The sequence below is a fragment of the Meleagris gallopavo genome, chromosome Z (assembly GCF_905368555.1).
Source record: "Meleagris gallopavo chromosome Z, MGAL_WU_HG_1.1, whole genome shotgun sequence".
NCBI lineage: Eukaryota > Metazoa > Chordata > Aves > Galliformes > Phasianidae > Meleagris > Meleagris gallopavo.
Window position 1 is genome coordinate 52,935,132 of NC_139435.1, and position 13,875 is coordinate 52,949,006.

Consider the following 13,875-nt stretch of genomic DNA (forward strand, 5'->3'; position numbering starts at 1 on the left):
CAAATCCCTAAGAGATCTGCAGAAAACAAGCCAAAAAGCATTGTGTGCAGTCCATTCCTGGTAGCACTTGATAAGTAGGGCACAGCATACCTTTGCAACTTGCTTGGGTCACACTTACCTTCTCACCATGAGTTCTATATATTCTTTCCCTTTGGCCTCAACTAGAAAGGTACTGGTTCCAATACTGAACAGAAACAGTTTTTACTAGCATATAAAATCATACTGCCATTCACCAGAAGTCAAAAGAACACTACTTCACTGGTGAAAATTGGAAACATTAACTACTGCTAGGTCTTCAGCCACAGCAGCCACAAACCTCTCAGTCAGCTTTTTTTTTTTTTTTTTTAAATAGAGACTGAACGGTCTTTAATTCAAATGCATGTACGACACACAAACATTTCAGAATCTTAACCACAGGGAGAAGAGCAAAACATTCACACGCATTCATTTCCACCATCTTCCTGAGAAGGTATAGCTATTTCTGACTGCAAACAAATCAGTACAGAAGACACCCACAAACTAAAGGCTTTTGTTTTTATTTAGATATCAGCTATGTAGTAGAGTACATTCAAGAAGTACTTGCATCAGTTTGGCATTTCTCAAGCACTTGACAGCTGCTCCTTTTACATATAACAATTATCCCCTTTTTTTCGTGCAGAGTGTTACATCATTACAATCAATCTCTCCAAGTCCATAAATATACTGATATTCCTGCTTAGTTAAAACCTACTGGTTGACTCAGGTATCAATGTTAATTTGTGCAAAATTAAACATTATGAAAGATTTATTTTCTGTTTAGCAGTATCACGTCTACTAATACAGTTTTGGTTGCATTCACTGATAACACAAACAATCTGCACCTATGAAATTTGAAAATAATGAAATTTGAGCAACTAACATACACGCTATCTGGAAAAACATCACAGATGTTTAAAGAAAAAGCAGAAGGCCTTTAATTACATTTAATTATTTGATATAGATAATTATTTACAGACTACAACAAAGCAAAGAAGAAACAAAATACAATTGCTTTAGTCTTTCTTGTTCTCTTTTCTCAGGACTTGACTTCTACTCTGAGCATAAGTAGTTGTTGAATCCACTTCTGCACAAACAAAGCAGGAAATCATTCTTTGGTTGTACCACTAAATCATTACTATCATCAATGGCACAACTCACTGCTGTACCACTAGTGATACTAATAACATCTTCGTTATTAAATACAGAGATAAAATTGTAATTCAGTAAATTGGAGTACAACAGTAAAAAGTCAAAATATCCCCAAGTTGTGTTCAGGAAAGGATGCATGAAGTAATTTTAGCCAAAACTTGAATTTACCTTCACCAGTAGCACTGCAAGATTGTCTCTAACAGAGAATGTATGATAAAAGGAAAAACTACATTTTGTTATGACTAAACATAAGTGGTAAGAAGGTACCAGGATCTAAAAAAAAAAAAAAAAAAAAAAATTAAAAAAAAATCAACAATTCTGTAATTGGAATTTATTTTCAATAGAAAGGAAGGTATGCATGCAGATCTTTTTTGGACAGCAGAAACTTGATTGTTTGCTGGATGCAACAAATTCTGAACTCTGTTCCTCAAAGTGAGAGGAAAAAAATCCTTACTTAACAAAAATAGTTTGATTTTTACAATCTGCTCAAGATCAACAGAATGTCAGGATCTTCAGATGCTTACAACTGTATTTTTTCTTTTGCAAAGGTTGGTCCAAGATAAGTACAAAAGTGAAATCTGATTTGATGACTCAGTCTGATTGCAGTGGACAAAACTGAACCTCGTGTTTTGTCTGCTGGCAAAAAAAAGGATATTCAGTTCACTATAAAGCATACAATAAAGTCAAAAATGCAGTCTATTGCTTTTAACACTTTTACTGAAATATAACACCAAAGTGAACAATAATTAGCTATCTATGAATTTTCCCCAAAAGAAAAGAAGTGAACAGGAGAGTATTTTCTTCTTTGTGTATATACCTTCCCAAATCATAGGTGGCATGGGTGGGAGATTTTCTCAATTAATAACCAAGATTAGCTGAAATAGGTTTTCATTTGAATAAATCCAATTTAAATTCAGCATTAAACCAAACTAGTGCTTCTTGCACTAATTTAACAGATTTCAGACAGTAAAATAAGTACCCACATGTTGGCATCCATGTTTATATCTAATCAGATCTTTCAGATGTCATAAGGTTGCTTTCCAGTGTTGCCATGAAATACAGACTACAGAGACTAGTAGTGTATGCTATTTCCAATACCAATAGAAAGGAATATGAAGCAAGGTATTACACTACCTTTCTATAAAAAGTACAGTAGGAATGAAATCCTAGAAAAAAAATGTTAAACTACATTACAGAAGGAGCTAAATGTCTGCAGAAGCTCATTTTTGGTTGTACTTTACACTGTGTGGTTTGCTGCATCTGCTAATTTAAAGCAGAAATGCTTACTGTTTTTTCTACTTGGTTTACCACATTTTCTTCTCCCTCCTCATACACCATGCCCCAAGCATTAAGAATATAAGCTCAAATATCCCAGACAATCCAGTGAACAAAGTTAGTGTAATGCACTGGTGTGAGGTGTAGCATTAAGAAAAAAAAAAAAAGTCTCTCAATCTTCATCGAAGTTCTGTTGTAGAAGAAAATTGGCGGCCAAGTTTTCATTCTTCTCACAAGCAAAATATGCTTGTATCACAAGTCCTTCAGGAAATCCTAATGCCTTTAGCTGAAGAAAAGAAACATATTTAGAATATTTTGTATACTAAGCTGTCTTGTATGTCTAGAAAATATCATCAGATAACATTTAACCAAATGCCTTTTTTTTCTTTAAACAGACACTGCTGCCATTAAAGGGAAGAGAGTAAGAAAATGTTGCCTCTGTCTTTAGAAACCAAAAATTAAGTTTTTAAGTTTGTAACTGAAAAGAGATTTCCATGAATCTAAGCACCATAAATCACAACACTGTTCACTACCATAGCAAGTCACTAAAATAAACCTGTGCCACAGTAAGTAAGTAACCCTTACACAGAAAGTAAGTGCACATTGCACTACTGTTGAAAAAACATTGTTTTAATGTCTTAAAGGTACAAAGCTCATGGCTTCTACCAGACCTTGCTTGCAGTAAGATACCCAGACTCTGATTTGGCTTATCACTGGTAGGTTGCACAACAGACCACATTAAGCCATCCTGGACTTTCAGTAAAATTTCAGCTATGAGTATCCAGTTGAGAGTAATCTTTTTTTCAGAACTCAGTGGACTAATATCTGGGATACATTAATAACTGGGCATTAGAATATTTAAGAGATCTGTTACTATGCCAGGTAAATGGGTTTAGCTTGCATTTAAGATGCTTTCAGCAAATCAAATTTTGTTTTAGCCAAAGTCCAGAGGAGGGCAACAAAAATGACTCAAAGGATGGAACAAGGACAGGCTGAGGCTGTTCACTCTGAAGAAGAGAAGGCTCTGGGGAGACTGTCTCTCAGTATCTAAAAAGGGGAGCAATACAAAGGAAAAGGACAGAATCTTTAGCAGGGTCTGTTGTGGTAGGACAAGGGGAAATGGCTACAAACTAAAAGAGGGTGAGATTTAGACTGCATGTAAGGAAGAATCTTTTATAATAAAGGTGGTGAGGCAGTGTCACAGAGAGGTGGTGGATGCCCCATCCTTGGAGACTTCAAGGTCAGGCATGACAGAGCTCTGAGCAATCTAATGTAGCTGTAAGTGTCCCTGTTCACTGCAGGGGAGTTGGTACAGATAGCCTTTAAGGCTCCCTTCCAACTCAAAAGATTCTACAATATGTTGTCATTTACAGATTTTATTAAAATCCTCACAGCACCTGCAAGGTTTTTTTTTTGTTTGTTTGTTTGTTTTTACATAGGAGAGGTCAAATCTCTGCAAAAAACTACTTCCTACTATCGCCTGTCAGCCATTCTTAGTTTTAATTTCATGCTTACAAATAGCATCACGTGTAGCAGTATGATACCTAAGTTTTCTGTGAATAACAGGAGAAGCTCACAGCCCCAGCCCTCTGTGTTGGGTTTTGCAACAGGCTGTAGAGGTAATGTACCACTGCATAAAATGGCGTTATAAGTAAATGAAGCAGACTGGAGAGGATGAGAAGTATATAAGGAAGTATATAGGCAAACAGTTTTGTTAGCCAATAATTGGCTATTTCCTTGATATCTAGAAAATTGACACATACTAAAGGGCTTTTCTAATAATACTTAGGAACCTTTTGATTTGCCATTAAAAAAATCCATCTCTAATAAACAACAAAAACATTACTACAGTATGACAACTCTTCACTATTTGCTCTTAAAAATAAAAATAAAAAAATCAAAACTTCTCAAGAGGCACCACCATCTAGGTAAATACACACTTTAGCGTTAGATACAGTACCATGAATGCAGTGTAATCTCAGTATATTTGATTGACATGTTTATCTATATATTAAAAGATAAAATTAATTAACTCTTATGATGAACAAATGACAGAGTTAAGGAACAACTTCAACTAATCTACTTAACTACGAGAGCTTTAAATCCCAATGCTTTGCAAAGGATTACATAGACTCCTTTGTACATGGAAATCAATCACAGTTGGCATTATCTTAAATAGTACTCTCCAAGGTTTATGCCAGAGGGACTGTCTAACATCCCTTTCCTCAGGGAAGCTCAATCATCTACTATTTCAGATGGCCTTTGATCACTTAGAGGACTTTGCATCTTTCAAGTAGGACAAACTCAGATTTTAGACTAAATAGCTAAAAGGTATGTGATTTGGAACAAAACTGCTGTGGCTGTGAAATAGCAGAAATAATTCATAAACTACTACAAGCATTTACTAGCAAAAAAAGAAAAAAAAAAGCTTAAGTTAAGGCACATCATAACCATGAAACAGCCAGCATCTTAGAGCAACAGACAAACATTTCAAAAAAGAAAAGTCTCACCCGTTCAATAGCTTCTTTTTCCTGGGGTGTTACTTGAATGTAGCTCATATGACCATTTCCAGCTTCTGCTACTCCTCCAGTGCTGGCACTATCATCACTGCCACTTAAACCTTGTCGAGACTCTATAACTGGCTCATTCAGCATATGAATAAAATGCTCCTGATGTTGGCTTATTTGCTGCAATGTGCAGGACAGTAAAAGAAAGAAATATATTAAAATAAAACATGTTTAGTTCTTCTTCAGTGAATTAAGCAGTCAAAAAATGTGTAAAAAATGTGCAGTGAAAAAAATTATTAAATCTAGCTGTAACAGATGCAATTTCACATTTAAGCTCAGTTACCCTCTCCTCTTCTTGATGCCCTTTGCACTTCTCAGAAAGAAAGTAAGTCTCATTTCTATCATAGCACAATGTTCTATATAGTAAGAGAAGCTGAAAAGTCAAAAATAGTACTATGGAATTCCTATTAACATTTTATCTTAGGTAATGGCAACAGTTCCCTTTCTTGTAAAACCTACATCAGAATTAGCAGCATTATTTTGTTGGTTTAAGATTCACCTGTAGTAGTTGAGGATTTTCTCGTCCAATCTGTTGCAGCAGTGCTGGTAACAGAGAAGGATTTTGCTGAATGATTTGTCTCATCTGCTGGAATTGAGGCTGATTTCGCAAGAACTCAAGAGGATGTCCTGAAAAACAGTAAGATAATGCTTTCAAAATGTTAGCAAGACTGTTGTAAAGTACATATCTAACATTTGAACTGTAGGCAGAAAAAGGATTCCAAATTGGACAATAAACCCTTTACTGAAGAAGAGCTTACTTCCTCACACTAAGTGTAAGCTACTAAGGTTAAAACATGCATTTTCATCTTACTCAGCTTTCCCTGAAAATCCAACAGGTTTCTGTATCTGACCCCCAGCAGTTTGCTCTTTATGTCTCATCTCTGAGTAACATCATTCAGATGCTCACAGCTAGCTACTGCCTTTCCTCTAGACCTACAACTGAGTTCCAATTACTGTAATAGGTCAGTTCTTTCCTTCTCAAGTAAATCTTAAAATACCATATGTTCTGTACTATAGATATTGCAGTGAATTCAGCACAATCAAGAGTGCTCTGAAATATTCAGTTCTCCAATTCTCTCTCCTTACAGATGAAGCCTGTCAGTCCTACCTACATTTAATACTCTGGATGCTAACCAGACTTACAGCTTGGACACTGTCTTTGCCATAAACTAAGAGATATTTTACACTCACTGATTATGCTCCTTTCATACACTTCCTCCACCTTAAGACTAAATTTTCTGCTGTGGGTCCTAACCATTCTGTCCACGTCTTGCACTGCACAGAGAAGAGTCCTAGCTCATAGTGGGTCTAGGTGCTACATCTAGTGCTTTAATTTGTGGTGATCCTGTAACCCTACTGGGGTTATGTGTATGGTCAAGATCACAGCATTATTAGAAATTTCAAGGATTATTCCAGATATATAGACATAAAAAGCTTTTCATTGCAAGCCAATACCACACTCAGCTAATTTTTGTGTTATGGCTCTTATCAATTCACTTTGATCAGTTCACAATTACCAGGAACTCAAATTCACTGAAGCACAGAATGCTTCAATACACGTGTTTATCTCCTCAAGAATAGTCTTTCTTACCTCCAAGTGAAGTAGCAGTTGTAGGTATGGTTGCTACAGCTGCTGCCACTGCTGAAGACTGAGAGGTACCAGTGCTTGCTGCTTGAGCTGGTTCAGCCATAGCCTGATTATCTCCAGGTATACCCTAAAGCCACAGTTGACACTGTTACCTATAGAATACTGCACATATTTAAATTTCAGGACAAAGAAAAATATTACTATTTCCACCGCAAATGCAAAGCAAGATGCTGTGACAGGTGTGCTTTTACAAGTAGAGGAGTATTCAGCGACAGAAATTTCAGTCCATGAACAAATACTTGCTATGAATTATGTTCCAAGATACTTGACATGAATAGAAAAGTTAAAACTACTTACAGTGTTATGTTATGGTGTTTTGCAGACAAAGTTACATTACAGCAACAGGATCATATATTACACAATGCTAACTGAACTTCAATCAAACAGTTGATTAATTTTTGCTGATAAGAAATTAAGAAGTAGCATAGCTCTTTCAACCACTTTCCTCAACAGAACAGTTTGACAGCCAGCATTCACTAAATCTTCTGTGAAAATGCCTGAAAAGTTACAGTTGTACTGTTATTCACAGGGATAACTTTCTTGATTATAGCTGTATGATTCTGTGTCTTGGATTTGTGATGAAAATAGTATTGACAATTCATCAATGCTTTAATTGTTACAGAACCACAGTATTTTCAGATTCTCGTGCTGCCATGCCAGTAAGGAACTGGGGATGCACAATAAACTGTGAGGGGATGCAGCCTGGTCAGCCAACTGCAACAACCAAATGCTGTATGATGTTGTGCTCAGCAATAAAAGTTGGGTAGAAAGAAGGGAGAAAGGGGCAATGTTTTAAGTTACAGAACTTGCTTTCCCGAGCAGTTTTTTTGTTTGTTTTTTGAAGCGTGATGAAAACCTGTTTACCTGGAGATGGTCAAATATCTGCCTGTCAGTGGGAAGCAGTGAACTAATTCCTAATCATGTTTTGCTTTTGCAAGTAGCATTTTTGCTTTATCTATAAAACTGACTCTTATTTCGGAATATTTTTCAAATTCTCAGCCCCGTGTCATTGCAAGGAACTGAGCAAGCAGCCATCTGGTGCTTGGCTGTCTACCACAGACAAACCACTACATCAATCCTACCAGATGAGTAAGATGTTTGGAACACCTACCACAGAAGTCAGTGGTAGGTAATGCAGATTGAAAACCCTGCTGTAACGTGTGCTCTTTACACAACGCATTCATCATTATAGCTGAACTAAAGGGATAAATATACAATGTGAAGACCACATATAAAAACAGAACTGCACAGCAACCCAGGAAAAACTTTGCCCTATCTGAAAGTTAAGAAAAGCATGAAGGTATAAGCTGCCTAAAACATCAAGTCTGTATTTAGGCCACTCAGTGGAATAAATGCAAATGTTCCCACTCATACACTTTATTACAACTTTGACTCCACAAACTGGCTACACATTCTTCCTTCCACCAAGTGGTGAGAAAAGTACATTTGTTACTTAATTCTGTGGTAACTCTTCTACCACTGTTCTACAGAGCACTGCTTAAATAACTTTTTCCCATAAAAATCAGTTAGGTAAATATAAACAGTAGGAAGAGAAGAGTAAGACTTCAGGGCAGAGTTGTACTCTGCTTACACAAACAGTGCCCAGCATCAAAACCTGCTTGAGATCAAGAAGCATTTGGATACCATGCTTGGAAATATGGTTTGATTTTTGGGAAGCCTTGTGTGAAGTCTGGAGCTGGACTCCACAACCCTTATGGTCCCTTCCAACTTGGAATATCCTACAATTCTAAGATTTTTGGGAATTCAATTGTAATACATGAACTAAGGCATGATGTGGAGTGTACCAATATGGCAAAAGGGAATGGTTTTAAATTGAAAGAGGGGCAATTTAGGCTACATGTCAGGAGGGAATTCTTTACTCAGAGGGCAGTGAGGCCCTGGCAGAGCTGCCCAGAGAAGCTGTGGTGCCCCATCCCTGGAGGCACTCAAGGCCAGGTTGGATGGGGCCCTGGGCAGCTGAGCTGGTGGGGGGCAGCCCTGCCCATGACACAGGGTTGGGGCTGTGTGGTTTTTAAGGTATCTTCCAAGCCAATCTGTTCTACGACTCCACAGAATCATAGAATGGCCTGAGTTGAAAAAGACCTCAAACATCACCTAGTCTCAACCTCCCTGCTGTGTGCAGGGTTGCCAACCACCAGACCAGGCCGCTCAGAGCCACATCCAGCCTGGGCTTGAATGCCTCCAGGGATGAGGCATCCACACCTTCTCTGGGCAACCTGTTCCAGTGTGTCACCACCCTCTGTGTGAAAAACTTCCTCCTAATATCTAACCTAAACCTGCCCTGGCTCAGTTTAAAACCATTCCCCCCTTGTCCTATCACTATCCATCCTCGTAAACATCGTACCCCCTCCTGTTTATGCTCCCTTCAAGTACTGGAGCATTATCTTATGAACATGGGTTAACCTTCTTGAATTACTGGTTGACTTCACATATTCTCAGACATGTATTGTCACCGCAATCTGTATCCAGACCTAACAGTGCACGTTTGTTTAAACCTTAAGTCCGTCTTTGAATGGAAACACTATGGAAACCAGCCTAACCAAATTTACTTAGAGATAATTTACAATTTTGAATATTGTCTCAATTCTTAAATACAATGTTGAAGTATCACTATCAAAAAAACAAACAAACCACCATACAAACCAAGATTATATGTGATGGTAATCAGTAAGGTATATGCACCTCCTTTATGCAGCTATACAAGCATAATATCAACTAATGTAAACTTAAATTTGAAATGTAAACATTACTTGAACTGTGAGAAGGGCATTTTTTTTTTTGCCTTACAGTGGGTTAAACGTTTACAGTTTTACCAAACACGAGAGTTGTTTTTTAGCTGACACTGTTCGCCACAGGTGCATGTAATAATCATATCAGGCACAGCCCAAGAAACATACACATTTTTGGACAAGGAGGTTGTAAAAAATTAGATGGTTCAATGACTGACAGAACATCTCTCTAATTAAGGAGTTAAGAAAACTTTTGGTCAAAACCAGATTTGAATCTAAACGCCTCCCAGAGACAAGCCTGAAATATAGAAAAAACATGTGTTTTAGAATCGGAAATCTCCTACAAACACAGCTCAAGGATACAGGACAATATAAGATTAAGAAACAAAGCCATAAAAATTGAATAGCTTGTTATCTGATCCCACTTGCTGTCAGTGGTTCTTCAGTGCTAATCTACACAACAGCTACATTAAGTACTGATACTGCCTTGACCTTTCCTTTCCAACAGTTTATAGACTCTCTTTCGGTACTGATTCTTTAAACCACAATAATTGTATGTGCTTAAGGGCTCCTAAAGCTACCCTGCAAATCATCTGAAAGCTGTTAAATTAGGAGATCAACTAGTTATCAGTGGAATAATACTAACTGAAGAAAACATTTTCCTGTTTTGAATGGTCATGAACATATTTAGTTAGACCAAGAACAGTCTAAAAGATCAACTGCAACAATAGCATTTTTCTAAGTCTGTCTACTAATGCTGTCCAAGAACAAGATTCCTTCTCCTCACTCCTTTCTCCAGCTGACAGAACAAGGAAGCATACTTTTCTGCAGAAAAGGATAACAAAAAGTAGAAGGAAAACCACTTATTTAAGAGAAAAACCCACAGGCCAACTGAACAAGAAATTAACTACTGAGGACAGAATTGATCTGTTTGATAAACAAACATGCTACCTGTTAAACTATACTTCAAGGACACTCTGTTTTTCTTCAGGACTTCCTAAACACAAATAAGCTAAAGCAGAGAAATACTATTCTGACTGCAAAAGCCCTACATGCTGTACGTGACTGGGAAAAGCACAGCAAATGCTTCTAAGGGGCATTGGATTTATGCACAAACTAAATGCACAGTGAGCAGACAGTATAATCAACACTTTCCAAGGCATGAAAAATAAATATCTAAGATTTCTCGATTAACTGCAATCCAGACAGCTGGATTGAAACGACTCCATTTGCCCTCAGGGTATCAACAATTCAAAGCCTTTCTTGGCTCTCTTACCAGATAAGAGTTTAACTTTTACGTTCATGTACTCAAAAGATTTGCTGCCCATTTAAAAACTGCAGGTTACAATGTCTTGGGATCATTCATCTGAGTACCAACCACACCAGTGACTGGTAGTTGTATTTATTAATGAAACATTTCATTTACAAAAGGGAAACTCTGCAGCTGAAGGTCAGTTTTCATAGCAGTCTCTCAGAAATTCTGTTTTCATATTCTGCAGGGACTAGTTCAAGACAGCTGGCTTTAAAATGAGATGTAATTAAAACAGCAACAACAAAGACAGCAACAAAAAACCCAAAAACAACTTACAAGATTTCCATTAAAGTGAAGTTACTGTTATATTACCTCTCAAAGCAATCAAGTTCATTTCACTTTTGAAATTGTGTTTTTGAAGAAGGAAATTGTTTATTGTCCAGAACATTACATAAGTAAAGCACTTGTTAATAAAAACTTACAAGTTCTTCTGTTTGGAAAACACATCAATATGATTGTTGTGCACAACCAGTAGTAATGATGAACTGGAATTTTTTAAGTGCTACCTTGGTGATGCTATATATACTAATAAAAACAATGTTATCACTTGACATCACAACAGCCATGTTTGGGTTGGTCATTGGCAATTTGAGCTACCAATGAAACTGGGCATACCTAACACATGTAACCACAAAAATCCACACAGAATATAAATAAAGAAGAGACAGATGTAGCTAACAACAACTTCAGTATTTCCTATAGCACAAGATTAAAACAATACTCAAAATAACAGGTAAATAAAACAGGAAGTTCTTGAACAAGGACAAAAGAAGAAGCAAAAGAATGGAGTATACACGAGAAACTGCTCACCATTAAAAGGTATTCCACTGCTCTGTCTGGATTGTTGAAGCTGGCTCTCAGTGCTGCAATTACTTGCTCACGTTCATAGCCCATGGACATAATTTCAGTCACCATATTCTCATAGGACTGACCTGTCACTAGAAGTAACATGATGATCATTGTAAGTGAAGGTACCTTACCGAAAAAAATAAGCATAAAAAGCTTCCATGGAGAAATGTCATTTCTATCCAAATTTGAGTCATTCACTAAAGTGTAAACAGTCACATTAACCTTGCCATGGGTCTATCAAAACATGTTCTGGTGGTTTCATTACGCATTTGGTTGGAATACTAGAGTTCTAGGATAACGAACACACTACAAACTTCCATTGAAAAAAGCAGCACATGTAACAATTCTGACTTCATTATTGAGATACTATTCCCTGTCTATGCTTTTCTCTAAGGCTCAAGGACATCATTACAGCTAATATTCAATTCCTAATATAATTAAAAAAAGTCTCCTGCAGCTTAAGTTTGGAAATTAAGCTTTTTAGGCAGAAACCTGCTTGTCAGACTATTAGCCATTGAGGTTTTTCCCTAAGAAAGACTTTACACTAAGCTACGGTTAGAAAGATAAAGTTATCATCAAATTATAATTGTCTATTAACTATGAGCTGGTGACAACAATCGAAGTAATTTAACTGAACCTGGAGCAACTAAATTCAGGCAGAAGGCTAAAGGATAATCTCAAGACCTGAGTGAGGAGTAAATCATCACAAAGTATTTTTGACTAGATATCCATCACACTAAGTTTCCAATCTTTTTGAGTACAGATTGACTAAACCTGGCTCGTGCCTGCAGGTATCAAGACAAAAAGGCACAAACATTGTGGAACAGTTTAAGGACAGCTCATGATGCTACTAGTATAGAAATAAAATCATTTCTTCATAAACTGCTTCATTTACTCTTGTTGAAAACAGAGGAAGGTTTAAAAAACCCTCAGAAACAAAAAGGACAAAAAAAAAATATATTCAAAAGAATAGAACAGCACTAGCACAAAGATACTTGTGCATTATGCATAAATAATGATTTATTGGCTAGTCTGGGTACCCACTGTTTAGACTTCAAAACAGAAAATTTAATCAGTTTAAACAAAGGTACATACATGTCTTTACATATAGCCATTATTTTACATATTCACTTCCTGAAAATAAGCAATCATGCAAACTTTGCCTTAAAAATATATATTGTACATATCTTTAAAAAGTAAAAAAGCGAAACAGTTGTCCCAATTACAACACAGTAATTTTTATCAACTTACTGCTCATATTTTCCTATCCATCAACAGTTTATTCTTACTATTGATCATGAACTAATGAAGATAAAGAGCACACAGAATACCTTTTCATTTAATTAATTACTACTTAAACATTTCTGTAGTGCTTTTTCCAATAAAAGCTTGGTAGAGACCAGAGTGGTATAATATATTTTTTACAGAAAAAAGAAGCAAGAAGGAAACAGAAGTACTGTGAATCTAAGCACATGTACTCCATACACAGCCTACTAACATGAGACCAACAGCAGTAATTCAAGAATTGCACACCAGCAGTATCGTTATACAGCCAGGACGCCAATCTCAATAGAATGTTTGTGAGACTGCAGCTGAGTGTGCTTGCCTGCTGGCCACAGCTGTCATGCTGGGGTATACACCAAGACACCAATGCCGTTCAGTGTACACATTCAGTCTCTCTGCTGTTTAACAACACACAGCCCAGGCCAGATTTCATAGGATCACAGAATGGTTTGAGTTGGAAGAGATGTTAAAGTCCCTCATGAGATGAGGCTGCCCAGGGCCATATCCAACCTGGCCTTGAGTGCCTCCACAGGTGGGGCACCCACAGCTTCTCTGGGCTATCCATTCCAGCACCTCAAAAGCAATTCAGTAGAAAGCAATCTCTGCTTTTAAGTGAAGTCAATAATGTTCAAACAGTGTAACTGAGAAGTCACAGTATGAACATGTCTAGGATCCCGTTTAGGATGCAAAAACATACTACATGAATTCAGGCAAGCAAATTCCCTTTAAAATAATTTCTGAAGGAAACAAGCTCATGCCTACTACTTTTAGAAATGTTTTGGCATATAACTCAGCAGCATGCTTCTCTGGAAAACTGCATTCAGTATCTTGCTTCCAAATGTTAGGGCCATGAGTTTACTATGCTAGAAACCAATCAAAGAATTTCACATAAAATAGATACGCACAGTGGTCCCCTTCTCCTACACTAAAAAGAAAGAAGTCATTCCATCAGCTTCGTAGGTATCTGTATCAAGATAATCAGTTTAATTAAGATAGTTGGTCATTACTATTAACAGGAATATT

The 13,875-nt window shown here is 36.9% G+C and overlaps 1 protein-coding gene across 2 annotated transcripts in view; it reads right to left on the reverse strand.

Annotated features, from left to right (window-relative positions):
* Positions 1 to 520: 520 nt before the first annotated feature.
* The window catches only part of RAD23B (RAD23 nucleotide excision repair protein B), a 34,305-nt gene continuing 20,950 nt past the window's right edge, over positions 521 to 13,875 (reverse strand). For both annotated transcript variants that reach the window (XM_085213067.1, XM_085213066.1), the window contains exons 6-10: positions 11,530 to 11,657; positions 6,601 to 6,724; positions 5,509 to 5,636; positions 4,953 to 5,129; positions 521 to 2,728 (exon numbers count right to left, since the gene is read on the reverse strand). In XM_085213067.1, coding sequence (XP_085069193.1) covers positions 2,615 to 2,728; positions 4,953 to 5,129; positions 5,509 to 5,636; positions 6,601 to 6,724; positions 11,530 to 11,657 — 671 coding nt within the window. In that variant the 3' untranslated portion in view covers positions 521 to 2,614. The remainder of the gene's footprint in view (positions 2,729 to 4,952; positions 5,130 to 5,508; positions 5,637 to 6,600; positions 6,725 to 11,529; positions 11,658 to 13,875) is intronic.